At 60.3% G+C, this 23878-nt stretch overlaps 3 protein-coding genes across 5 annotated transcripts in view; 1 reads left to right on the forward strand and 2 right to left on the reverse strand.

Annotated features, from left to right (window-relative positions):
* Window positions 1–1440: 1440 nt before the first annotated feature.
* GNL3L (G protein nucleolar 3 like) lies at window positions 1441–8920 on the forward strand. The gene is made up of 16 exons (XM_073321523.2): window positions 1441–1902; window positions 2434–2488; window positions 2581–2615; window positions 2788–2889; window positions 3040–3156; window positions 3404–3478; window positions 3660–3795; window positions 4271–4374; window positions 4575–4719; window positions 4861–4948; window positions 5043–5220; window positions 6855–6997; window positions 7125–7261; window positions 7503–7633; window positions 8000–8171; window positions 8666–8920. The coding sequence occupies exons 1-16, from the start codon at window positions 1441–1443 to the stop codon at window positions 8731–8733; spliced, it is 2148 nt and encodes a 715-aa protein (XP_073177624.2). The 3' UTR covers window positions 8734–8920.
* LOC140901992 (uncharacterized) lies at window positions 8839–13287 on the reverse strand. 2 transcript variants are annotated; one of them, XM_073321540.1, is made up of 9 exons: window positions 12939–13287; window positions 12460–12519; window positions 11450–11607; window positions 11017–11215; window positions 10679–10775; window positions 10185–10356; window positions 9829–9936; window positions 9373–9500; window positions 8839–9167 (listed from the first exon to the last, which is right to left on the reverse strand). In XM_073321540.1, exons 1-9 carry the CDS (start codon window positions 13187–13189, stop codon window positions 9003–9005), a joined length of 1338 nt encoding a protein of 445 aa, XP_073177641.1. In that variant the 5' UTR covers window positions 13190–13287; the 3' UTR covers window positions 8839–9002. The 2 variants fall into 2 exon arrangements, with proteins under 2 accessions (XP_073177641.1, XP_073177638.1); XM_073321537.1 differs by having other exon boundaries at window positions 12460–12633.
* Window positions 13288–14298: 1011 nt separating this feature from the next.
* ITIH6 (inter-alpha-trypsin inhibitor heavy chain family member 6) overlaps window positions 14299–23878 on the reverse strand; it is a 28775-nt gene continuing 19195 nt past the window's right edge. For both annotated transcript variants that reach the window (XM_073321521.2, XM_073321520.2), the window contains 8 exons: window positions 19364–19535; window positions 17179–18675; window positions 16917–16943; window positions 16342–16371; window positions 16070–16120; window positions 15869–15982; window positions 15244–15624; window positions 14299–15149 (listed from right to left, as the gene is read on the reverse strand). In XM_073321521.2, the coding sequence (XP_073177622.2) occupies window positions 14920–15149; window positions 15244–15624; window positions 15869–15982; window positions 16070–16120; window positions 16342–16371; window positions 16917–16943; window positions 17179–18675; window positions 19364–19535 (2502 nt within the window). In that variant the 3' untranslated portion in view covers window positions 14299–14919. The remainder of the gene's footprint in view (window positions 15150–15243; window positions 15625–15868; window positions 15983–16069; window positions 16121–16341; window positions 16372–16916; window positions 16944–17178; window positions 18676–19363; window positions 19536–23878) is intronic.

Raw genomic sequence — 23878 nt, forward strand, 5'->3', positions numbered from 1 at the left:
CTGCCGGAGCATTGCTGGCTCACCCGCCTGGCCTGTTATACGGAGGGGAGGGGACTGGAGTGAGCGGGAGCTGGGGAGAGAACCCAGGAGTCCTGGCTCCCAGCCCCCTCTGCTCTAACCACTAGCCCCCACTCCCCTCCCACAGCTGGGGAGAGAACCCAGGAGCCCTGTGACTCAGCAGAGGGGCTGGTGCTAACAAGAGGAGCCCTTTCTCTTGCAGTTAAAGGGAAGCGGGAGCTGCCTGGATCGGGGCCTTTGAATGAAATCCCAGCTGGGCTCTGGAATCCCGGTTATTTCCTGAACTCCTGGAGGTGCTTAAACCCCCGGCTGCCGGCTCAGCCCCAGCGCCACACGACCGACCAGCCATCCCAGCGCCAGGGAGAGAACCCAGGAGTCCTGGCTCCCAGCCCCCTGCTCTAACCACTAGATAACAGCGTCTACACAAAGTGGGCCAACCCCGTCTGTGTACAAACGGCCCTTTAGTGCGTTTGCCTGATGCCCTGGGCCTGGGGCCAAGAGCTGTTCCCTGCGGGTGAGGGATCGCAGCTCCTGAGACAAGTACAGTCCAGCAGCGGGATCACCCTGTTTCCCCCTGCCAACCATCTACTGTTAACTCACGGGTGGCTGTGGCGGGACAGCTCCCCCGACCACCTCTGGGGCGGAGCGGCTGGGGAATGGCCACACATAACGCCGCCCGGGGACAACTGACCTGGTGCTGAAATGCAGCCACCTCCGGAGTGAGGCAGGTGGGGAACAGCCACACATAACAGCATGGGGAGGGCTCACCCAATGCAGCCACCTCTGGGGCGGGGTATCTGGGGAACGGCCACACTTAATGCCGCATGGGCACAGCTCACCTGGTGCTGAGATGCAGTCAGCTCTGAAAAGACTGCTAGGAGGATGGGGAAAGGGCGGCTGGTGGGTTAGAGCAGGGGTTTCTGGGCTCCAGGACTCCTGGGTTCTCTCCCAGGCTGTGGGAGGGGAGTGGGGTCTAGTGAGTTGCATCCCGCACATTTTGCAACTTGGGATCTTTATATCTGGGAGCAAAAGCCCCGCATGGCCGCAATTTGGCAGCAAGGCCGCAGGCCGGAGATTTATTTCCTCTGAACAATGTCTGTGACCATAGCGCACGTTTGCAACCAACGCAGGCACCCAGCCTCTTCGCCTCTGGGTGCTCGCCACCCGGCCTGCATGTGCGCTGGGTCTGCAATCGGGGGTCGGGGGGCTTGGTTTGCCGGCAATGGGCCTCTGCAAGGCATGCAGGCCTGGGGATGGAGCCATTTCGATGCATGCATGCAGATTTGCAAGGGATGCGCGGCCCCCCCCCTGCAGATTTGCAAGGGATGCGCGGCCCCCCCCTGTAGATTTGCAAGGGATGCGCGGCCCCCCCCTGCAGATTTGCAAGGGATGCGCGGCGCCCCCCCTGCAGATTTGCAAGGGATGCGCGGCCCCCCCCCCCTGCAGATTTCCAAGGGATGCGCGGCCCCCTCTGCAGATTTGCAAGGGATGCGCGGCCCCCCCCGCAGATTTGCAAGCCTGGCGGCTTGGTTTCCTGGCAATGTGCGGGCTGCAGAGTTGCAAGCCCAGGCCCCGCAGGACTCTCCAGGCCCGCCTGCAGATTTGCACCATTTCATCCCATGCAACCGTCACCCCCGCACCCCGGCTTCCAGCTGCGCCCCCCCCCCCCCCGCCTTTGCAGCTGGAAATCGCAGCCACCTTTTGCAAAGCTCAGAGTCAGCAACAACACGGGGGCGGGCGGGAGCTCCCGCCTTGGGGACGCGCCTGTGCACGAGGCCCCGCCCACCGCGCGCGCACTCGAGGGGGAACAGGAAGTGCCCCTGTGTCGGGAGCGCGCCACGTGGGTTCCAGCTGGTGCCCTGGAAGTGGAACTGCGACAGCCAGGTAGGGAGGAGGCGGGGGGGGGCTGGATCTGGGGTGAGGGGGTGCAGAGGGGGAGGGGCTGGATCTGGGGTGCAGAGGGGGAGGGGCTGGATCTGGGGGGAGGGGGTGCAGAGGGGGAGGGGCTGGATCTGGGGTGCAGAGGGGGAGGGGCTGGATCTGGGGGGAGGGGGTGCAGAGGGGGAGGGGCTGGATCTGGGGGGAGGGGTGTAGAGGGGTCTTAGATCTATGGGGCGGCGGGAGGCTCTCTGGGGAGGGGGCTGCAGAGGGCGAGGCATGGGGCGTGAGACCAGAGGGGAGGCTGGATCCCCACCCTGTCCGTGTCTGGGATTTCATCAGATCTCCCCCCCACCCCACACACACACCCCGATTCTCTTCTGGTAGGGACTGCTGTGTGGTGGATCCGGAGGTCACAGAGCTGGCGAGAGAACCCAGGCATCCTGGCTCCCAGCCCCCCCGGCTCTAACGACTAGGCCCCCTCCCCACCCCCAGAGCTGCTCTCCAGGCCCCTGTATAACCGTAATTTCTTCCCAGGTGCTGCTCAGTGGAGACGGCCCTGCGACCTGCTTCGGAGCCATGACCCGGCCCAGTAAGTCCCTAGGGCCGGTGCCCCCTGGACCGGCCTCCAGCCCCAGCCCCCCAAAATATAACATCCCCTTAACTCTGTCCCCTTCTCCACAGAACACGCAAGAGCTGCGAGGAAACACCCATGCAAGGTGAGCCCCAGGATGCCTGGGTTCCTCTCCAGCTCTGGGAGGGGAGTGGGGTCTGGTGGGTTAGAGCCGGGGGGGGGGGGGGCGCTGGAAGCCAGGACTCCTGGGTTCTCAATGGGGGGGGGCGAGTTGCTGCCTGCTGTGAGGTTATTAACAGGATCTCTCTTTTACACAGAGGAAGGAAGCAAAGGCTCATGGGAAAAAGGACCCAGGAGTGCCTCACCTGTTGGGTTTCAAGGAGTATGCGAAGAAGGAAGCCAAATTAAAGCAGAAAAGGGTAGGGATGGGGGGAGCCTGGACTCCTGGCTTCTCTCCCCAGCTCTGGGAGGGGAGTGGGGTCTATTGGGTTAGAGCCGGGAGGCTGGGAGCCCGGACGCCTGGGTTCTCTCCCCGGCTCCGGGAGTCTGAAGCCTGGCTGTGTCTCCAGGTGGCAGAGCTGAGGGCGCGGCAGGAGGAGGCCCGGCTCAAGGAGACCAGCCAGCGCCGCAGCCTGGAGTCCCTGCAGCAGGACGCCCTCCGCAAGCAGCGGGATTTCAAGCAGAAGGTAACATGGCCCCGAACCTCACAGCCCCTCGGCCCCCAGACCGGCCTCCTGGGTCCTCTCCCATTTGGCAGAGGGGAGCAGGGTCCAGTGGTTAGAGCAGGAGGGGCTAGGAGCCAGGACTCCTGGTTCTCTCCCCAGCTCTGGGAGGGGAGTGGGGTGTAGTGGCTCAGAGCAGTGGGGCTAGGAACCAGGACTCCTGGGTTCTCTCTCCCCCCCCCCCCCACTGTTTCGTCTCCTCTCTCGGCAGGAGGCCGAGCTGCAGGGGCACCCGCGACTGGAGAAGGAGGGGTCCCGCAGGGCCTACTACCGGGAGTTCAGGAAGGTCAGTGTGAGCCACATGGAGGGGAAGCCCCCATATCCCCCCCTCCCTGGCGCTCAGTGGGGCCGGACTGCGGAGGGGAGACTATGATTCTCCCCTTTCACCAGTGCTCAGTGGGGCCGGGCCAGGCCAGGCCAGGCCACGGAGGGGACACCCTACTCACCCCCTCTCCTGCTCCCCACAGGTGATCCAGGCAGCTGACGTGGTCCTCGAGGTGTTGGACGCCCGAGACCCCCAGGGCTGTCGCTGCCCCCAGGTGGAGGAGGCCGTGCTGCAGGCCGGGGGCAACAAGAAACTGGTGCTGGTGTTAAATAAAATCGGTGGGTGTGTGGTGGGGGGAACCTGGACTCCTGGGTTCTCTCCCTGGCTCTGGGAGGAGAGTGGGGGCTAGGGGTTAGAGTAGGGGGGGCTGGGAGCCAGGACTCCTGGGTTCTCTCCCTGGCTCTGGGAGGGAAGTGGGGGCTAGTGGTTAGAACATGGGGCAGGGGGCTGGGCCCCAGTATTCCTGGGTTCTATCTTTAGCTGTGGGAGGGGAATGGGGCCTAGTGGTAGGAGCCAGGACTCCTGGGTTTTCTCCCCAGCTCTGGGATGGGAGTGGGGGCTGGTGGTTAGAGTATGGGGGGGTGGGAGCCAGGGATCCTGGGTTCTCTGCTGTCTCTGGGGCAAGTCCTGTGGTGCCTCAGTTTCCCTCCCTGGGGGTGCGAGCTGGGGCTCCTAAGGGAGGAGGAGCCGTAATAGCTGGGTGGGGGAAAGCAGGCAACGCTGGGTTAACCCTTGGTGCTTTGCGCTCCCCAGACCTGGTGTCCAAGGAGGTGGTGGCCGGGTGGCTGAAGTACCTGAGGAACGAACTCCCCACAGTGGCCTTCAAAGCCTCCACCCAGCAGCAGAGCCGGCACCTGGTGAGGGGTTGGGGCATGGGACTTTTCCGGACTCTTGGCTTCTGGGAGGGGAGTGGGGGCTAGTTGTTAGAGCCGGGCGGGGAGGGGCTGGGAGCCAGGACTCCTGGGTTCTCTCCCTGGCTCCAGGAGAGGAGTAGGGCCAGAGGGGATGTAGCTGTGTGAGCCCTGTCCTGACCTGTCTGCTGCTCTCTGCTCCCCAGCAACAGAGCAAGGTGCCCGTGGCCAAGGCCTCCTGCGAGCTGCTGGCCAGTGGGGCGTGCGTGGGGGCCGACTGCCTGCTGAAGGTGCTGGCCAACTACAGCCGTAGCCAGGACCTCAAGACGGCCATCAGCGTGGGGGTCGTAGGTGAGAGACTCAGGCCCTTCGCTGTGGGGGGCCAGGACTCCTGGGTTCTCTGGGAGGGGAGTGGGGGCTGGTGGTTAGAGCCGGGGGTCCCGGCTGCCTGGGTTCTCTCTCTGACTCGTGTCCCTGTTGCTCTTGGTCCAGGCTTCCCCAATGTCGGCAAAAGCAGCCTGATTAACAGCCTGAAGCGGAGCCGGGCCTGCAGTGTGGGCGCCACGCCCGGCGTGACCAAGTAAGCCCTCCTGCCCCACGGCGGGGGTGGGGGTCCGGGCCCCCGCGGGATGGCCCTGCTCCCCCGCTGATGCCCCCTTTCTCCCCCCGCCCAGGTGCCTCCAGGAGGTCCAGCTCGACCGGCACGTCAAGCTCCTGGACTGTCCCGGCCTCGTCATGGCGTCCGCGGCCACGGACGCCGGCCTGGTGCTGCGCAGCTGCCTCAAGGTGGAGCAGGTGGCCGACCCGGTGACGCCCGTCCACGCCATCTTGAGACGGTGCTCCCAGGGCCAGGTAGGGGAGGAGGGCGGTTGCTAGGGGGACGGTTGGGGGAGTGCTCAATGGGGCGATGCCACAAACCGTGGGGCCAGCGCCGTCCACCAAGAGACAGGCCCCAAGAAGCACCTGCTCTGAACTCAACCCGCCCAGGACCCAAAAGGACCCATTCAGCATTCTCGAGCCTCCAGGACTCCCGCTTTCCTGCCACAGCAGACAATGGGGCTCCCAGCGCCCCGTCTTCTCCCCACAGTCCCTGTGCCCCCTCCAGCTTTTTCGGGAGCAATGTGGAGAAGTAGCGCTGGTCTTTGAAGACCAAGGGAAATGGAGTATTCACCTGGAGCAGGTGGAGAGTCCTTGGGGCGATGGGAGAGGCCGTATGGGGGAGAGTAGAGGTCCCTGCAATTCTGTCTCCCCGTTGGCGCCGGGGGTCTGTTCTCACCTCCTTCCTCGATAACGCGCTCCTCATGTGGTCAGCTTCCCAAACAGTTGAGTGTTAATGGCCAGGTTGTTGGCTCTTCCATTGGCCGCAGGGTCTTCCGTTGGTCAACGCAAGATCGTCCATTGGTCATTGGGTCTTCCATTGTCAATGCAGGCTCTTTCCTTGGTCGTTGGCTCCTCCATTGTCAACTCCAGCTTCTCCGTTCTTATGTGTAGATTCCAGCCAGTTCTTAACATGTCTGGTTCCAACCCAGACTCCTCAGACTCGAACCCCAGCCCCTCTTTTCCTTGTCCCAGGAAGGAAACTAACACTTTCTTCCCAGTGGACGGAAGTACCTATCCCAGGAAGAGATTTCTCATGGACAACTTTCGGCCAGACAGCCTGCTGCCGTTTTCCGACCAAGAACGTCAATTAGACAAGATCAGAATGTTTCACTCAGTTTGTCAAACTCAGTTACTGAGGTTTCCCTTTTATAAATCATAGTATGCATGATACAACCCTCTGACTTGCTAGCCAGCGAAATGAAACGATGAACAGAAACTCCGGAGGAAGGGCTCATTAGAAGAAGACCATATCAGGTTAACAGACATCACTGTGATCCTCCAATCTGACCCCTCCATATAACACAGGCCAGAAAACTTCCCCAAACTAATTCGTAGAGCAGAGCTTGTCGGAGAACCTCTCGGCTTGATAGAGAAACTGCCAGCAATGGAGAACCCACCCCGCTGCTTGGAACGTTGTTCCTTACTCTCACCGTTAAGAATTGACACCTCGTTTCTGCTCTGAATTTGTCCAGTTTCAGCTTCCAGCCTGTGGATCGTGTTAGACCAGATTGAATAGCTCGTTATTAGCTCTTTGTGCCCCACATGGGTACCGACAGACTCGGGTCAAGTCACCCCTTAACCGTCTCTCTGTTAAGCGAAATAGACCGAGCTCCTCGAGTTTCTCACTCCCAGGCCGGTTTTCTAACCCTTGGGTTTTTCTCGTGGCTCTTTTCTGACTCGTCTCCAATTGAGCAACAGCCGTCAAGTCTGCGAATGCAGAAGGATCCAGCAGTGGCTGGGTCGGGGCCCCAGCGTGGGGGTGGCCCGTGGGAAGGCGGAGAGGAGATGTGACCGCGGTTGGACGGGGAAGCGAAGAGGGAGGAGAGGGAAGGTTGAGGGGAACCGGGAGCGGTTTGATGGGCTTGTCTGGCTGCTCCCCACCCCAGATCATGCAGCACTACGGTGTGCCGGCTTACCAGGATGTCATGGAGTTCCTAGCGCACCTTGCCCGGAGAAAGGGGAAACTGAGGAAAGGAGGCGTGCCCGATCACGAGAAGGCAGCCAAAGCTGTGCTGAGTGACTGGATGAGGTGGGTGGGGAAGAGGCGGAACGGGGGCGGGGGTGCCAGCCCTAATCTGGCACCAGGGCAGGGGACTGGCTGGCGGGAGTTGTGGGGAATGGCACCCTTTCAGAGCCCCCGTTCTTTCCCCTCCCAGCGGGAAGATCAGCTATTTCACGCACCCCCCAGAGACCCACACGCTGCCCACCCACATCAGTGCTGAGATAGTCACGGAGATGGGCAAGGCCTTCGACTTTGAGGCGCTGGAGCAAGGCAACCAGGAGGCTTTGGCCAGTGAGTAGTGAACATGGGCTGGTAACCTGCTATGCCCCGCTCCCCTCCCAGGGCCAGGACAGAACCCAGGCGTCCTGGCTCCCAGCTGCCACCCCCCTCAAGCCAGGAGAGAACCCAGGAGTCCTGGCTCCCAGCTGTGCAATGTGGCCTTTGGGGGGCAGTACCACTTTCTCCCCCTGGGGGTGGGTGGGAAGCAGAGCATCAGCTTACGGTGCCCTCTCTGTGTCCGTTCCCTGCCCAGACCTCCCGTCGATTCCTGCGGGCATCGGCCTCGCCCCCGCCGGTCTCACTAGCGGGGCAGGGTCAGAGATGGAGGAAGAGGAGACGTTGGGAGAGGAAGAAACAGCCATGGACGAAGACAGAGATCTGGAGGTATGGAGGGAGGGGAGAAGCATGGCCCCTAAGCCCCACAACAGGCTCCGCCCACACAGGCATCCCAAAAGTATTCTCCAGAGAGGCTGAAGCTTCAAAGACCCACCCCCTCTTGGTGCCAACAGGAGACTCTTTCTCTTAGCTGATTTGCATAATAGGCTCCACCCCATCCAAGGAATGAGCTCAGGCTCTCTGCAGACTCAGGCAGGTAGTGATCCTTTCTCTCCCCAGCCGTTTGAGCTAGAAACTTCATTTTCTTTTTATCTGAAAGCGGAGATATTAGAGTATGAGGCAGCTGCCCAATTCTGGGCCTGTCCTGTTGGCAGGCCACCCTCTCATGCCTTACTCTCCGCTTTGTCCCTGCAGCTCGGCCCCGTGACAGTGGAACTGAAGGCTAAGAACAAAGCAGCCACTGCCGTGGAGAGACCTGTTCCCAGAGCCCCCAGCCTGGAGGAGATCTCAGCCCTAGACCCCCTGCACCAAGGGCAGGGGCTGCGGGCAGCTAGCAGAAGGCGGAAGAAGCAGCAGAAAAGAGCAGGTTGGCGGAGGGGTGCTTAGGGGATTCATCGTGGGGGCATCTGGGGAAGGATGCCGTCCAGACTGAGCAATAAGGGATGGTCCCTGACCAAAGGGCTTAGTCTAGAAATTAATGGTAGAAAGGAGAAACTGAGGCACGGGAGAGGGGACTTGGCCACGGTCCAAGGCAGAGCCAGGAAGAGAACCCAAGGATCCTGGCTTCCTCCCAACTGCTCTAACCACCAGTCCTCCTCCCCTCCCAGAGCCAGGGAGAGAACCCAGGAGTCCTGTGCTCTAGGCCATGTTGTCCCTTAGCTAGGGCTAGGAGTCAATCAGGACTCCTGGGTTCCATCCCCAGCTCTATCGCGTCTCTTTGTGCCTCAGTTTCCCCTCCCACCCAGGCAGGCTGGAAGTAGGTTTCATGGCAGGGCGGCGCGCAGTGCTCTCTGCTGGCCGGGGCGCGCGCGTCTCACCGAGCGGGGGGGATTCTCACTGCAGCTCGTTTCCCCCCGGCAGAGAAAATCGCCAGCAAACTCTCCGCCACGCTGACGGCCGCCATGAACTTCGGGGCAGCAGGCGACTAGGTGCGGTGCTGGCGGCCCCCGTGAGCCCGGCCCTCCAGCTCCCTCGGGATCGATTGCCGCTCCTGGCCGGTGGCGGCCACACAGACAAGACCAGAGCTGCCGCTACCGAATTGTCAGGCTCCTTTTATTACCGGCTAAAAGCCGCGGCGCGGCACGGCCCGTCTCCATTAAAACATCACGCAGCCTCCCCCTGTCCTGCGTGTCTCACTCAGACCTGCCCAGGCTGGGGAGAGAACCCAGGAGTCCTGGCTCCCGGCTTGGGGTGACATTCACGCAGTAGGAGTCTGATCCCAGGTTGGGCTCAGCAGGATGGCACCTGCCGCCGGCAACTGAGGTCTTCCCCTTCGGGTGCTGCAGAGGGGCCCCTTCACCGTGGCTGGCGTTTGGGGGGGGTCTCTCAGGGCCGGCCGGTGCCGGAGATCATAGCAGCACAGCTGGGGGAAGAGAGACATTTCAGGCTGGTCAAAGCAGGGGGCCAGGACTCCTGGGGTCTCTCCCCAGCTCTGGGAGGGGAGTGGGGTCTACTGATTAGAGCAGGGGAGCCAGGACTCAGGGGGGTGTCTGTGATGCTGGGGCCTGGATCCTGGTTGGTGGGGGGTGAATGGGGGTGTAAGTTGCACCCTGCTGACTCGCACTCACCCCGTCCACTGGCACAGGAACATTGCGTCTCTCCGAGTCCCGTCGGCTGGTGCGTCTCTGCGGCCGGGTGCGCTGGCGGGCCGGGGAGCGGCTCCGGCTCTTGGGGCTGCTGGTGCTGAGCTCCTCCGCTGGCCACAGGAAAGGGAGGTTTGGGTTAGGGGGGCTCCTCGCTCCCACCTGGGGACCCCGGGGTGCCAAGCGCTATACAGGCCCACCTGCCGCTCCCCTCCCAGAGCCAGGGAGAGGACCCAGGAGTCCTGGCTCCCAGCCCCCCCTGCTCCAACCACCAGACCCCACTCCCCTCCCAGAGTGGAGAGAGGACCCAGGAGTCCTGGCTCCAAGCCCCCCCTCCTCCAACCAGCAGACCCCACTCCCCTCCCAGAGTGGAGAGAGGACCCAGGAGTCCTGGCTCCCAGCCCCACCCATGTAGCACCTGCAGCACAGTGGGTCGCTCACCCCAGGGGGCTCCTCGTTCCGGCCGGGAGAGGGGCTCTGGGAAGCCCGAGTCGGCGAACTCGGCATTGTCCTGGCTGGGATCTGGGCCCCGCTGGGCCAGCAGGCGTTCTGCATGAGGGAGGGGGGCGTGGTTAGCCCATGCCTCACCCACATGCCCCTGCCCATCCAGATATGCCCCCGCCCTCTTCCCCTAGCTCCACCTTCTTGCTCACTTAACCCCTCCCACCAAGCTGTAGCCCTGCCCATATTGTCATGCTCCGCCCTCCACTAGCTCCGCCCACTGCTTTCACACAGGGACTGTCCCCCATTCCCCTCCTCCTCTAGCCCCTCCCTCCCCTCTAGCCCCGCCCCCATACCTGTCTCCTGCAGGATGTGCTGCATCTGGGCCCGGGTCTCCTGCAGCCCCCGCAGCACCTCCCGGCTCTGCTGGGCCACGTCGCGGTAAGTGAGGACGCAATAGGCCAGGACAGCCAGCCCGGCGCCCACACACAGCCTGCGGCATAGCCCCACCCAGCTGGCAAGGGCCTCCTGGCAGAGGGGGACCTGTCAGAGCGAGGACCCCCGCTCTCCGCCCAGAGAACCCTGGCGTCCGGGCTCCCCGCCCCACTGCCCGGGCTCCCCCGCTCTAATCTGCCAGAGCCTACTCCCCTCCCAGATCCGGGGAGAGAACCCAGGTGTCCTGGCTCCCAGCCCCGCCTGCTCCACCCCACCTGACCCCACTCTCCTCCCAGATCAGGGGAGAGGACCCAGGTGTCCTGGAGACCCAGTGACTGCTGAGCCCGGGGGAGGGGAGGGTCTGAAGTAGGGGTCACCCCAGCTGGGGGTGTCCGGGGGGGTGCCTGGCCGGTACCGTTGGATCGGAGCCGGCCTCAGTGTTCTCCAAGACGAGTCCACTGACCACACGCTCCAGGTAGACGTTGCCCCCAACCAGGCCCAGCAGGATCAACCTCAGGCAGAAGAAATAGGGGATCATGGGAAGGGAAAGAGGGGACAGGCCCCAACCCCATTTGCCACCCCCCTGGCCAGCCAGTCCCTGCCCTGGGGCCAGGTGGGAGCCGGCGCCCCCTAGAGGGGACAGGCCCCAGCCCCATTCCTCACCCCCCTGGCCAGCCAGTCCCTGCCCTGGGGCCAGGTGGGAGCTGGTGCCCCCCAGAGGGGACAGGGCCCTGCCCCATTCCCTGCCCCTACCTGGCCCCAGCAGTGCGCTGGCTGGAGGTGAGCAGCAGGGCGGCGCTGCCGGTCAGCAGGTGGTAGAGGAAGGAGCCCAGGGCTTGGGACTCCCCCACCAGGAAGCGGTGCAGGAAGCTGAGGCGGTTCACGATCTCGGCAAAGGCCAGGCGTTGCCGTCCGGCCGCCTCCTGCATGTCCCGAAAAGCCTCCCGGACACCTGCGGGGAGCCAGGGGCTGTCAGCAGCCGTGCTTCCCAAAGCCAGCAGAGAACCCAGGAGTCCTGGCTCCCAGCCCCCCCTGCTCTAACCCACTAGACCCTTCTCTCCCAGAGCTGGGGAGAGAACCCAGGAGTCCTGGCTCCCAGCCCCCCCGCTCTAACCACTAGACCCCACTCCCCTCCCAGAGCTGGGGAGAGACCCCAGGCATCTTGGCTTCCAGGGACTGGGGTTACCCCTGGAGGAGTCCTGCAGTGTCTGTCTCAGCAGCTCCCCATGGCGGAGGATCTCCTCCTGGGATCGCAGGGTGGCCTCTTGTGCCCGCGCTGACTGCTCTGCCAGCTGGTTGGTCTCTTCCAGCCGCTCAGCTACGCCCTCCGAACTGGCTACCAGCCTGGGGGCGGAGGGGGAAGGGGCGTCAGCACCAAAGCGGGGCCTTGATCCTGCCCCATGCCCCCAACCCAGGCAGTGTGCTACTTATCCACACAGACAGCACTGCCCATTAGCCCCACTCTGTGAGCAACGGGCTCAGGCCCTCTGCAGACTCAGGCAGCTTCCGGCACGCTCGGGTCACACCTGTGAGCAATGGGCTCAGGCTCTTGGCAGCTTTTCTACCCAACCGCGAAAGCTAGAAATGTACCTGGTGTTTTCTGCCCGAGATCTGAGATTCTGGCGCAATCCCTCGACTCCTGGAGCCAGGACCTCATGTAGACCTAGACACTGATGAACTCCACAGTCCGCAGGCCTGGGCTGGAGACTAGCCCACCTCCAGCTCCCCAAATGTGCAGGCCAGGCCCTGCTACACACAAAGCCCCTGCCCCATAGATGCTCCCCCGCACAGTCCCTTCCCATCCAACTCTGGTGGAAAAGATGTAGGGAAAGGCTCTGTATCCACACCCCATGCAGCCCCCTACCCCCCAGCCCCTCCCCCCACATAGCCCCTCTCCCAATCTGCTCCCCAACAGCCCCCTCCCACCTAATGTTCTCCTTTGTTTTGGGAATGGGGGACACATCCTCATGTTCTGCTCAGACCCCGGCCTCTGCCAGCATCGGGGGGCTGACTAGGTGGGACTAGGGGGGCATCTGCCCTGCTAGAGACTCAGCGAACTCAGCGCAGGATGGAAGCCAGCACCCGCTAGAAGGGAAAGGCCCTGTGTCCCATTCCCACCCCCCGAGCCAGCCAGTTCCCACCCAGGGGCCAGATGGGAATGAGCGCCCCCTGGAGGGGACCCCGCCCCCCGCTCACCTGTGCACGGTGCTCTCAGCTTGCTGCTGCCAGGCCTCGCTGCGAAGGAGGTAGCAGATGCTGTGGGCATGGGTGAAGAATTCAGTGTAGACCCCGAAGGCCACAGGGTCCATGTGCTGGGTGCAGGCCCGGACGGAGCTGCCAGCCTCGCAGCGAGGGAAGGGCCGGCCCGACCTGGCCAAGGGACAGCGGGGGTCTTAGCCAGGAACCCCTAGGCTACCATCCCCGGGGATAGAAATCAGGTGTCCGGGTTCCTAGGCCCCTGCTCTCACCCACCAGCACCCACTTCCCTCCCAGAGCCAGAGAGAGAACCCAGGTGTCCTGGCTCTCAGCCCCCTCCTCCCAGCCTACTAACCCCACTTCCCTTCTATAGTCAGCGATAGAACCCAGGTGTCCGGGTCCCAGAGCCCCCGCCCCCATAGAGACAGAACCCAGGTGCCCCTCTAGCTGGGGTCAGGACCCAGGTGTCCGGGCATCACCTCTGCAGGTGGCAGTGGGCGAAGGCCAGGGCGATGCGGCTTTGCTGCTCCTCTCCCAGCTGCTGGCAGCCCCCGTCCAGCCTGCCCAGGGCCCCCGCCCAGCAGGCCCCCAGCTGCGGGTGCTGGGCCAGCATCTGGGCCTCCCGCAGCCGGGCACGGCCCTGGGCCAGCAGCCCTGGGTCTGGGGGAGCCAGGCCCTGGGGGGCAGGGTAGAGGCAGAGCATGAGGAGGAGAGCTGGGGGCAGCCCCATGGGGCTGGGGCTGCAGGGGCAGACAGGCCACTGGGGAGAGTCAGGAGAAAGGGTCAGGGGTGGGTGGGGCCACTGGGGATTAAACACTTTATGGGGGCGGGGCCACTGGGGGTCACACCCCTTCTCATTGGGGCGGGGCCACTGGAGTCATGCTCCTCCCATTGGGGGCAGGGCCTGAGGGGTTAAACCACTTATGGGGGCAGGGCTAATGGGGTTACACCCCTTCATATGGGGGGTCACTGAGGCCACACCCTCTTCACATTGGAGGGCGGGGCTATACCCCTCATGGGGATAGGGTCACTGGGGTTGCACCCCTTCTCATGGGGGGCTGGCCACTTGGGGTTACACCCTCTCATGGGGCAGGGCCCCTGAGACCTCTATGGAATCCACCCCCCTTTTCCTGGCGCAGATGGTACATTCTGTCTCAGCTTTTCCCTTTCCCCCGCCGGCCCCCGTAGCGCTCAGGGGCTGGCCCCTCCCTTTGCAGGAGGCGGGGTTGGGTCACAAGGTCGATTGCCGCCAAGCGCTCGCTGCTTGGCCCGTGGAGCTTCAGCGCCATCTCGTGGCCCGGATGGACGTTGGCTTGTTTACTGCTGGAGGGCATGAAGCTAAGCAGGAGCCAGCGAGTTCAGCGCATGGAGGGGGTCCAGGGGAGATGCCAGCCCCTCCCCCCAAACTGTCCAGTCTCTCCTCATTAGTTTGCATGAGCCAGCTGCACCTGCGGACCACTGCTGCTCTGGGACGAGAGTGGGGTCTTGTCGTTAAGGGGGGTGGGAGCCAGGACTCCTGGGTTCTCTCCCCCACTCAGGGAGGGGAGCTGGGGTTCTGTTCTGTTCTCTCAGGGACCTTCCATCTACCTTAAATCTGTGTTTTAGCCTTCTTGGGAATTCCACCTTAAATTGCAGGCTGGCCCTCAGGGGAGGGTCCACCTTACATCTGTGAGCTGGCCACCTGGGGAAATGCCCTGTGAAATGGGGAAATGCCCTGCCAGCTGTGTGTGCACCAGATGGTGATCTTTCCCCTGAACCTCCTGAGCTGTTTGCCAGCTAAGACTCCCACCTTCAGCCAAGGGGCTGCCCAGCTGGGAAAATCCCCCCTTCAAGCCAAGATTCTCATAGAACTGTAGTTAGAATTGACCATACAAATTAAATGACCTACACCCCATATCATGGGGGGAACCATGCTGAACAGATGAATCACGCACAATTACATGGGAGAAAAATCCACGTTACATCAAAAACCCGTATCCATTCCACCTTAAATCACCACATGGCACTGGGGAAGGAAATCCAGCTTAATTTAAGGACTCATGTTCATTAATGGGAAGGTGGGATCCACCTTCATTCAGCAAGTGTTTTGGGCAGGGGGAGCTTCCACCTTCAATCCACAGTCCATGGCAGGTAGGGAGGATTCCACCTTTAATCCACGTGGTGGGGAAGGAGAATTCCCTGTGAACTCCACAAACTGCAGGAAACAGGGAGAAGGAGGATTCCACCTTAAATCCATGATCCGAAGGGGTGGGCGGAAGGAGGATTCCACCTTAAATCCACGATTGGAGGTGGGGAGGGGCAATTCCACCTTAAATCCACGATTGGAGGGGGGAGAGGGAGGATTCCACCTTAAATCCACAAGCCGTGGCCATGACCAGGGCCCAGGCGGCGGCTGCGGGGTCAGTCTCAGCAGCAGGACACGGGGCAGCCCCCACCCTGCCCAGGCCACGCCCCCTGGCCTCACGCCTCCAGCGGATGGGGGACCACGAAGGCGCCGTAGGCCCCGCCCAGCAGGGCCTGCACGTCGCTGCCCTTCACCAGCCAGCAGGGGGCCTGGTGGGCCGGCAGGGGCGAGTCCTTCAGCAGCTTGGTGACCCGCGTGGCCGGCACCGTGGCCCCGCCCCTCTGTAGCCGGGCGGGCTGCTCTCCGGCACCCGGCTGCAGTCGGATGGCCGCGTTCTGGAACTGACCTGCAGGGGGCAAGAGGGGACACAGGGTGAATGGGGGGAGCCCCCTGGCAGCCGGACAAGTGGGGCAGGGAAGGGGGGGCCCGGAGCCCCTTACCCAGCAGCCCGTGGGCCTGGGCCGAGAGCCCGCTGCCGTCCAGCACGTAGAAGCCCAGGTGGTCTCTCTGCAGGCGGCTGGGGTGGCTGTACCGATGGCGCTGGACCACGAACTCCAGCCCGGCGCCCAGCCGCAGCGTCGTGTTGGCACCCGGCCCCACCTGCACCCCCAGCCCGGGGCGGCTGACCCAAGCCGGGCGGCCGAAGGGCAGATCCAGGGCCCCCTCCCCCTGCAGCGCCACGCCCTGGAGCGTCACGGTGATCACGTAGTGGAGCGGGGGAGGCCCCACCAGCACGGTGATGGCGTCAAAGTAGGTGCGTGGCCGATCCGCCGTGCCCGGCCGTGGCGGGGCGCCAACCAGGTGGCCGTGGACTGACAGGCCTGCGGGGAGAGAGCGCAGGCCACGCTGCGGTCACTGAGCTGTCAGGGATCCCCGTCTCCTCCCCATCACTCGGCCCACCATCCCCATGGCACCACGGCTGCCCCGGGACCTCCTCCTGGATCCCCCCCGCTCGACCTCAGAGCCGGGGAGAGAACCCAGACGTCCTGGCTCCCAGCCCCCCTGCTCTAACCACCAGCCCCGCTCCCCTCCCCGGGGCGCTGAGCTGCGGGGTGGGGGTCTCACCGCTGGGGGGGTCTGTCACCAGCTGGAGCACGTCTCCTGGGTGCCCATCCAGCGTAAAGCACAGCGTCTCAGCGGAGCCGGGCAGTCGTGCCACGAAGTGAGGGTCTCCATCCACTGCAAGGTAGAACAAGGGGTGGAGTAAGGGGGGGAACCAGGCTGCCTCCTCCCCCAAACATCACCTGGGTGTCTGGGCAGCCTTACCTGAGGAGGAGAAAGTGAAGAATCTGGCACCAGCCAGGTCTGCCATGCCATCTAAGGGCGGGGGAAGAAGAGAGGGTTACAGCCAGTTGGGTGATGGAGCTTTCCCCCCCACCCCGATCCTTGGGCATCCTCTTCTCTCTCCAAAGCACCATGGGCACCCGCTGGCCAGGCCTGGCAGAGCCCAGAGCGACCATGACGGGCAGCGGCTGAGAGCCAACAGGAAACTGCCAAGTCTCCCCCTGCCCTCACCCAGGCCCAGACCTGAAACATACCTGTGTCACCGTCCTGTTTCTCTGACAGGTCTGGAAGGGAAAGGCAGAGTCAGGGTGGGGGTGTGAGGCCATCTGGCAGTCAATGGCAAAGCTGACTCGCTTAGCATGAGAGGCTGGATGCTGGCACCATGCCCCCGACCCTGGCTCCAGCCCACTCATAGTGGCTGCAGAATGTCAGCGGTCAGTTTTTAAAAATATTCAGTTTCTAGCTCTCATGGTTGGGGAGCAAAGGTGGAAAATGGGACCAGTGCCTGCCTGAGTCTGCAGAGAGCCTGAACCAATTGCTAAGTGATGTCCTGGAGGGTTGGGGTGTCATCTCAGTGCCCCACCCCTTAATCCCTGCCTTGCCCCTTCAGGCTTCAGTGCAGCTGTGTGTGGCAGGGAAAAGGACCTGCCCAGTTCTCAGCAGGCCTTGCTCACAGCCCCCAGGAACTACAACTTCCAGAACTCCTGGTCTTAAAGAGCTAGGCCGAGTGGGATTTCCCTTAAGGGCCAGCGTGCTGGTAGACCCCTCCCCACAACCTGCCTGGCTACCCCACCCAGGAGAGAGCGCGTTGGCCTGGTTGTGGTGTTACCTGAGTAGTCTTCATAATCCAGGACACCTGTAGGGAGAGAGAGACAGAATGAACATCCATGCAATTCTGGGAGGGGGGATCCCGGCAGTCGGGGAGGCAGGCGGCGGGGGAGCACAGGCCGGGGGGGATCAGGCTGAGATCCCGGTGGGTAAGGAGGGGGCAGCATGAGGAGCACAGGCCAGGGGGGAGTCGGGGAGGGATCCCGGCCACGGGAGAGGTGGGCGGCATGGGGAGCATGGGCTGGGGGGGATGGGATCCCCACCCTTCTCTCCTTTGGCCACCACAAAGCTGTACACGGCCGGCGGGTGGCGGGACTCCACGGATTCCTCGGCCGTGTCCTTTGCCGACAGCAGTTCTGACTCTGCTGGCGGCAACAGCAGCAGCCACTGGCTGAGGTCGGTGGCAGGTGGGATGGATCCCACGGCGGCCGGCGTGCCCCGGGAGCCCTCAGACTCCGCCCTGTGGTGGGGGGCAGCCGTGCTGTTGCCAGTCCAGGCGTCTGTGATAGTCCGGACCGTGGGAGCCGCTGTGCCCCACGAGAAGGGGGCCCTCTCTGTTCTGAGATGTGGCTGGCGCTTGGTGGCCGGTTGCGGGGGCGTCTCCTGCTGGCCGGAAGGGGGTGCCGTGGCTGATCCTGGGCTCGGCGGCAGATGAGCTGTGGCCCTGGGGTTCCCAGCTTTGGGTGTTTTTCCGGGTGTGGCTCTGGCTGCCTTGGTGACACCGTGGGCTGTGGGAGGAGCTGGCGTGGCCGTGGCCGTGCCAGGTGCCGGTGTGGCTCGGGCTAGTTTGGAGGCGCCCTGGGACGTGGCAGGTGCTCCTGGGACGGGCACGGCTCTGGCTAGGTTGGGGAGGTCTGCGGCAGCTTTGGTGCCACTCCCAGGCAGCGAGGTGGATGTGGCCCCCAGAGCGGGCCTGACTCTGGAAGCTTTGCTGGCACGGTGGGCCACCATGGTGGCCAGGGGTGTAACAGGAGCCCCTGGCGTGGCCCGAGCCGTGGCACTCTCCTCCTCCTCCTCTTCTGGCTTGACCACCACCAGTGAGGTGACGGGCGTGACAAAGTTATACTTCAGCGAGAGGTTGGTGGCCTTTTCAGTGAGCAGCCGGCGCGCAGCAGTGTCGTTGGAGTGGAACCGGGCCTGGAGCTGCTCCTGGATGGTGAAGTAGGCCCAGAGGCGCTGGACGAATTGCCCGATCTGCCCCAGGTCTGGAGAGCAGCCGAACGGGGCGGCCTCCGTGGCGTTGGCCGAGATATCGTTCTCCAGGCTCAGCGGCCCGACGTGCCCATGGCCTGCAGCCTGGACCTGCAGCTCAGTGGCCCCCGGGGCCAGCCGTCCGGCCACCACCAGCTCAGCGCCCCGGAAGTAGTGGGGGAAGAGCGTGCGGGTGAGGTCTGCGCCGTCGCGGTAGGAGAGGGCCACGTCGGACAGCAGCGGGCTAGCGATCTCGTCGTAGAAGCCGGCGAGCTGCAGGGCGGCATCGGCGTCCTCGTAGATGCGCCGGGCAATGCCCCGGTTCTCCAGCGCCAGGCGCCGCAGCAGCCCATAGTCAGCATCGTCCCCAAAGGCCAGGCCAAACAGGGAGACGGAGCCGCCCAGCGCCTGCCGGGCATTGGCCAGGATGCGAGTGCCTGAGGTCACGCCCACCGTGGGCTCCCCGTCCGTCAGGAAGATGAGCAGTGGGATCTGCCGGGGGGATGGCTCCGGCGGGCTCTGGATCAGCACCGAGGCGGCCTCCAACAGGGCTTTGTTGATGTCGGTCCCTGAGGAGGAAAAAGGCAGAAGGATCTGGATTTGCAGCCTTGTACTGAACCCCACTCCCCAAGTCGGGGAGAGAACCCGGGGTCCTGGCTCCCAGCCTCCTCTGCTCTAACCACTAGACACCATCCCCCTCCCAGAGCCATAGAGAGAACTCAGGAATCCTGGCTCCCAGCCCCCCTGCTCTAAGCACTAGACCAGTGGTTTTCAAACTGTGAGTTGGGATCCCAAAGTGGGTCACGCCCCCCCCTTTGAATGGGGTCATCAGGGCATCAGGGTGGGGGAGCTCGGGCTTTGGCCCCCATGCCCAGAGTGGGGGGGCTTGGGTAGACTCAGGGTTTGGTCCCCCCTCCTAGGGTCGTGCAGTAATTTTTGTTGTCAGAAGAGAGTGGTGGTAAAATTAAGTTTGAGAACCCCGCACTAGACCCCATTCCTCTCCCAGATCCAGGGAGAGAAGCCAGGAGTCCTGGCTCCCAGCCCTCCCCCACCCCGACACCCCTCTAGCCCACCCAACCCCACTCCTTCTACTGATTTGTGCTCCACTGTGTTATGATAATTTCTAATACAGTACAATTTCTGCATCCTGTGGGGAGTGGGGCAGGAGCCCTGGCTGTGGGGGGGGGAACTCCTAGGGGGCACTGTGGGGAGCGGGGCAGGAGCCCCAGCTGCAGGAGCCCCCCCGCAGTGACTCACATCCATCAGCTTCCATCCTGTGGACGTAGTCCTTGGCGATGCGGACATTGTGGGCCGTGGCCGGGATGGAGCGCCCGGCCTTCCACACGTGGACGGTGTCGGAGAAGGTGATGATGTTGAAGCAGTCGTCCGGGTGGAGGTCGCTCAGGATGATGTGCATGGCCTTCTTGGTCTGGAGGCAGAAACGCAGCATGGCTGACCCTGCTTGGGGGACATCTGGGGGGTGGGGAGGTGGGGGGCAGGGCGAGATTGGAGGGACAGGGTGGAAGGGGTGGATTTCAGTGAGGGTTTCAACGGGGAAAGGGGGCACCAATCGGTCTGGCTCCGTCGTTTCGTTTCATCGTGGGGTGGCGTTACACTGGTCTGCGTTACGTGTGCTATGCGATACACAAACACGTACTAATGTGTATGGGGGACACCCTCACACCCAGAATTCTACCTAGAGAGAGAGAATTCGCTCTGTACCATAGACTCCCTCAGTTTCCATTACAGAAACTGAGGCCGGACGAGTTGCATCGAGAGTGCTAAAGGAATTGGCGGATGTGATTGCAGAGCCATTGGCCATTATCTTTGAAAACTCATGGTGATCGGGGGAAGTCCCGGATGACTGGAAAAAGGCTAATGTAGTGCCAATCTTTAAAAAAGGGAAGGAGGAGGATCCTGGGAACTACAGGCCGGTCAGCCTCACCTCAGTCCCCAGAAAAATCATGGAGCAGGTCCTCAAGGAATCAATCCTGAAGCACTTACATGAGAGGAAAGTGATCAGGAACAGTCAGCATGGATTCACAAAGGGCAAGTCATGCCTGACTAATCTAATCGCCTTCTATGATGAGATAACTGGTTCTGTGGATGAAGGGAAAGCAGGGGATGTATTGTTTCTTGACTTTAGCAAAGCTTTTGACACGGTCTCCCACAGTATTCTTGTCAGCAAGTTAAAGAAGTATGGGCTGGATGAATGCACTATAAGGTGGGTAGAAAGTTGGCTAGACTGTCGGGCTCAACGGGTAGTGATCAATGGCTCCATGTCTAGTTGGCAGCCGGTGTCAAGTGGAGTGCCCCAGGGGTCGGTCCTGGGGCTGGTTTTGTTCAATATCTTCATAAATGATCTGGAGGATGGTGTGGATTGCACCCTCAGCAAATTTGCGGATGATACTAAACTGGGAGGAGTGGTAGATACGCTGGAGGGCAGGGATAGGATACAGAGGGACCTAGACAAATTGGAGGATTGGGCCAAAAGAAATCTGATGAGGTTCAATAAGGATAAGTGCAGGGTCCTGCACTTAGGACGGAAGAACTCAATGCACAGCTACAGACTAGGGACTGAATGGCTAGGCAGCAGTTCTGCGGAAAAGGACCTAGGGGTGACAGTGGACGAGAAGCTGGATATGAGTCAGCAGTGTGCCCTTGTTGCCAAGAAGGCCAATGGCATTTTGGGATTTATAAGTAGGGGCATAGCGAGCAGATCGAGGGACGTGATCGTCCCCCTCTATTCGACATTGGTGAGGCCTCATCTGGAGTACTGTGTCCAGTTTTGGGCCCCGCACTACAAGAAGGATGTGGATAAATTGGAAAGAGTCCAGCGAAGGGCAACAAAAATTATTAGGGGTCTGGAACACATGACTTATGAGGAGAGGCTGAGGGAACTGGGATTGTTTAGTCTGCAGAAGAGAAGAATGAAGGGGGATTTGATAGCTGCTTTCAACTACCTGAGAGGTGGTTCCAGAGAGGATGGTTCTAGACTATTCTCGGTGGTAGAAGAGGACAGGACAAGGAGTAATGGTCTCAAGTTGCAGTGGGGGAGGTTTAGGTTGGATATTAGGAAAAACTTTTTCACTAGGAGGGTGGTGAAACACTGGAATGCGTTACCTAGGGAGGTGGTAGAATCTTCTTCCTTAGAAGTTTTTAAGGTCAGGCTTGACAAAGCCCTGGCTGGGATGATTTAATTGGGGATTGGTCCTGCTTTTGAGCAGGGGGTTGGACTAGATGACCTCCTGAGGTCCCTTCCAACCCTGATATTCTATGATTCTATGAAAACAGGAGAGGCTATATACATTTTATTTATAGAGTGACACCTAATCTGTGCATATCAAATACCCCTATAATTAGATCCATTATAATGGGATAGTCACATTTTATGTATATGAGCGGATGCAGATCTACAATTCTAGCACGTTATATTCACTTATGTCCTGGGTATGTTATATCTCACATATACACATACATCGACACAGTGTTGTAGCCACCACGTCGGTCCCAGGATATCAGAGACACACGATGGGCGAGGCCCTATCTTTTATTGGACCAACTTTGGTTGGGGAGAGAGACGAGCTTTCAAAGAAGTTGTTCCAATAAAAGATAAGACTCACCCACCTTGTTGCTCTGACACACACGAGCACAGTCTTGTTTTCCTACAAGGTATCACTGACTCTACAGACCCCATGTTCTGTTTTATTTTGGCTGATTTTCAACCCATTTCGTTCAAGCATGCACATCCATCTCTGAACAGTCTTCCGGTTCCTCTTTGCCACACGAGCCCTCCATCATCTGCGAAAGGGACGCAGCAGGGTGCCATCCTCTGGACGCATCGAGCACCAAAAAGTGCATCGTGCCAAGCCCTGACGTACTCCCCCTCTAGCTCGACATGGTTCAGTTTCTGCAGCACCACGGCAGCGTTCTGGAGGAATCAGATGTAGTCTTCAGGGATTGGTTTCCTTCTCCTGCACCACTAGATGACTCCCCTCGGAACGCGGTCATAAGTGTTCTCAAGAGCGATGAGTACCACGTGCAGGGTATGTCTCTTCTTTCTCTCCCTTTTCCCCCCAGTCTTAGTGCAAAGCCAGCGTCCATCGTTGACTCACCTGGCGTGAATCCAAATTGATTATCACTGCCCTTTACCACTCTCTTCGTAGTCACTTATCAATAACTTTCTCCCAGATCTTCATATGAGGTCTATGAGTTCACCACAGTCTTGTATGTCTCCTTTTCTCTTAAATATTGGTAGGAATGTGGACGTCCTCCAGGCAGCAGGCATCTTCTCAGTCCTGATGCCATTAAACGGCTGTGCCAATAAAAGCAGTCGTACGTGCCCCAGCACTTCCATACTTCTGCTGATCTGCTGCTATTTTTCCTGGTGCTCAAAGCTTGTGCCACTTCTTCTTCCAGGACTGGTGCTGCCAGCCCCTGGGGTGACTTACAAGGTTTAGAAAACCTGACCTCTGAGGAGCGATTACAAAAACTGGAGAAAAGACGACTGAGGGGGGACCTGATAAGTCTTCAAATCGGTTCCGGTCTGTTAAAGAAGACGCTGATCAATTGTTCTTCATGTCCACTGAAGGTAGGACAAGAAGCAATGGGCTTAATCTGCAGCCAGGGAGATTTATATTAAATAGTAGGAAAATGTTTCCAACTCTAAGGGTAGGTAAGTTCTGGAACAGGCGTCCGAGGGAGGCTGTGGACCCCGACACTGGAGGTTTTTAAGGACAGGCTGGACAAACCCTTGCCAGGGATGGTCTAGGTTTACTTGGTCCTGCCTCAGTGCAGGGGGCTGGACTTGGTGACTTCTTAAGGTCCCTTCCAGCCCAACATTTCTGAGATTCTACGGTTCTCTTGGGTTCTCTTCATTCATAAGACTTTCAAAATAATTTCTCCACCCTTCTATAATCTGTTTCTCATTTATTAACATATTTCTGGTTTCATCTTTAATGACTTTGATCTCACCAGTGTCTTTAGTTCTCTTACTGGGGGGCTTTGCCAGTCTGTGTATTTTTCTCTCATCCTCCTGTTTCAAGATGGGTATATAAGCCTTCCACAGCCTTAGCGTTAGCAGCTGCCACCTCTTTCTTCAATATCCTTTTGGCTTTTTTCCACTACTGAAAAATCCTGCGGTTGGAGCATTGCTTGTCACAGTTTTAAACACCTTTTCTTTTCCTCCATGGCCTCTTGAACTTCCTCATTTCACCAAAAAATCTCACTGGGGAAAAGGAGTCTTGTTTTCGTTTCACCAGGCAGGCACTCTATACATTCGCGATGTTTGCTTGCAATAGGATTCCACCCTGATACGTATTTTCTCTTAGTTTATATGGATTAGCGGATTTAACATAGTATATTGCTTCAACAATGATGAAACAAGCGTTTCAACAATGTTTCATTTTGACTTTATCCCTTCATTTCCTTTAGCCTTTTCTATTATTATTAGAACTCAGCAAATCCCTGATTTTTCACTTCAGAGGCTGAACCAAAAAAAAATTCAGGAAAAAAGGGTTCTGGGTTGAACGAAACATTTTGTTTTAATATTTCAGAATGAACAAACCCAGCTAAATTTCAAAACAAAACCTCAAAACACTTAAAAAGAAAAGGAGTACTTGTGGCACCTTAGAGACTAACCAATTTAGTGAAGTGAGCTGTAGCTCACGAAAGCTCGTGCTCAAATAAATTGGTTAGTCTCTAAGGTGCCACAAGTCCTCCTTTTCTTTTTGCGAATACAGACTAACACGGCTGTTACTCTGAAACCTGTCA

This window comes from Lepidochelys kempii, chromosome 23 (assembly GCF_965140285.1).
Source record: "Lepidochelys kempii isolate rLepKem1 chromosome 23, rLepKem1.hap1, whole genome shotgun sequence".
In the NCBI taxonomy this organism is placed as follows: domain Eukaryota; kingdom Metazoa; phylum Chordata; order Testudines; family Cheloniidae; genus Lepidochelys; species Lepidochelys kempii.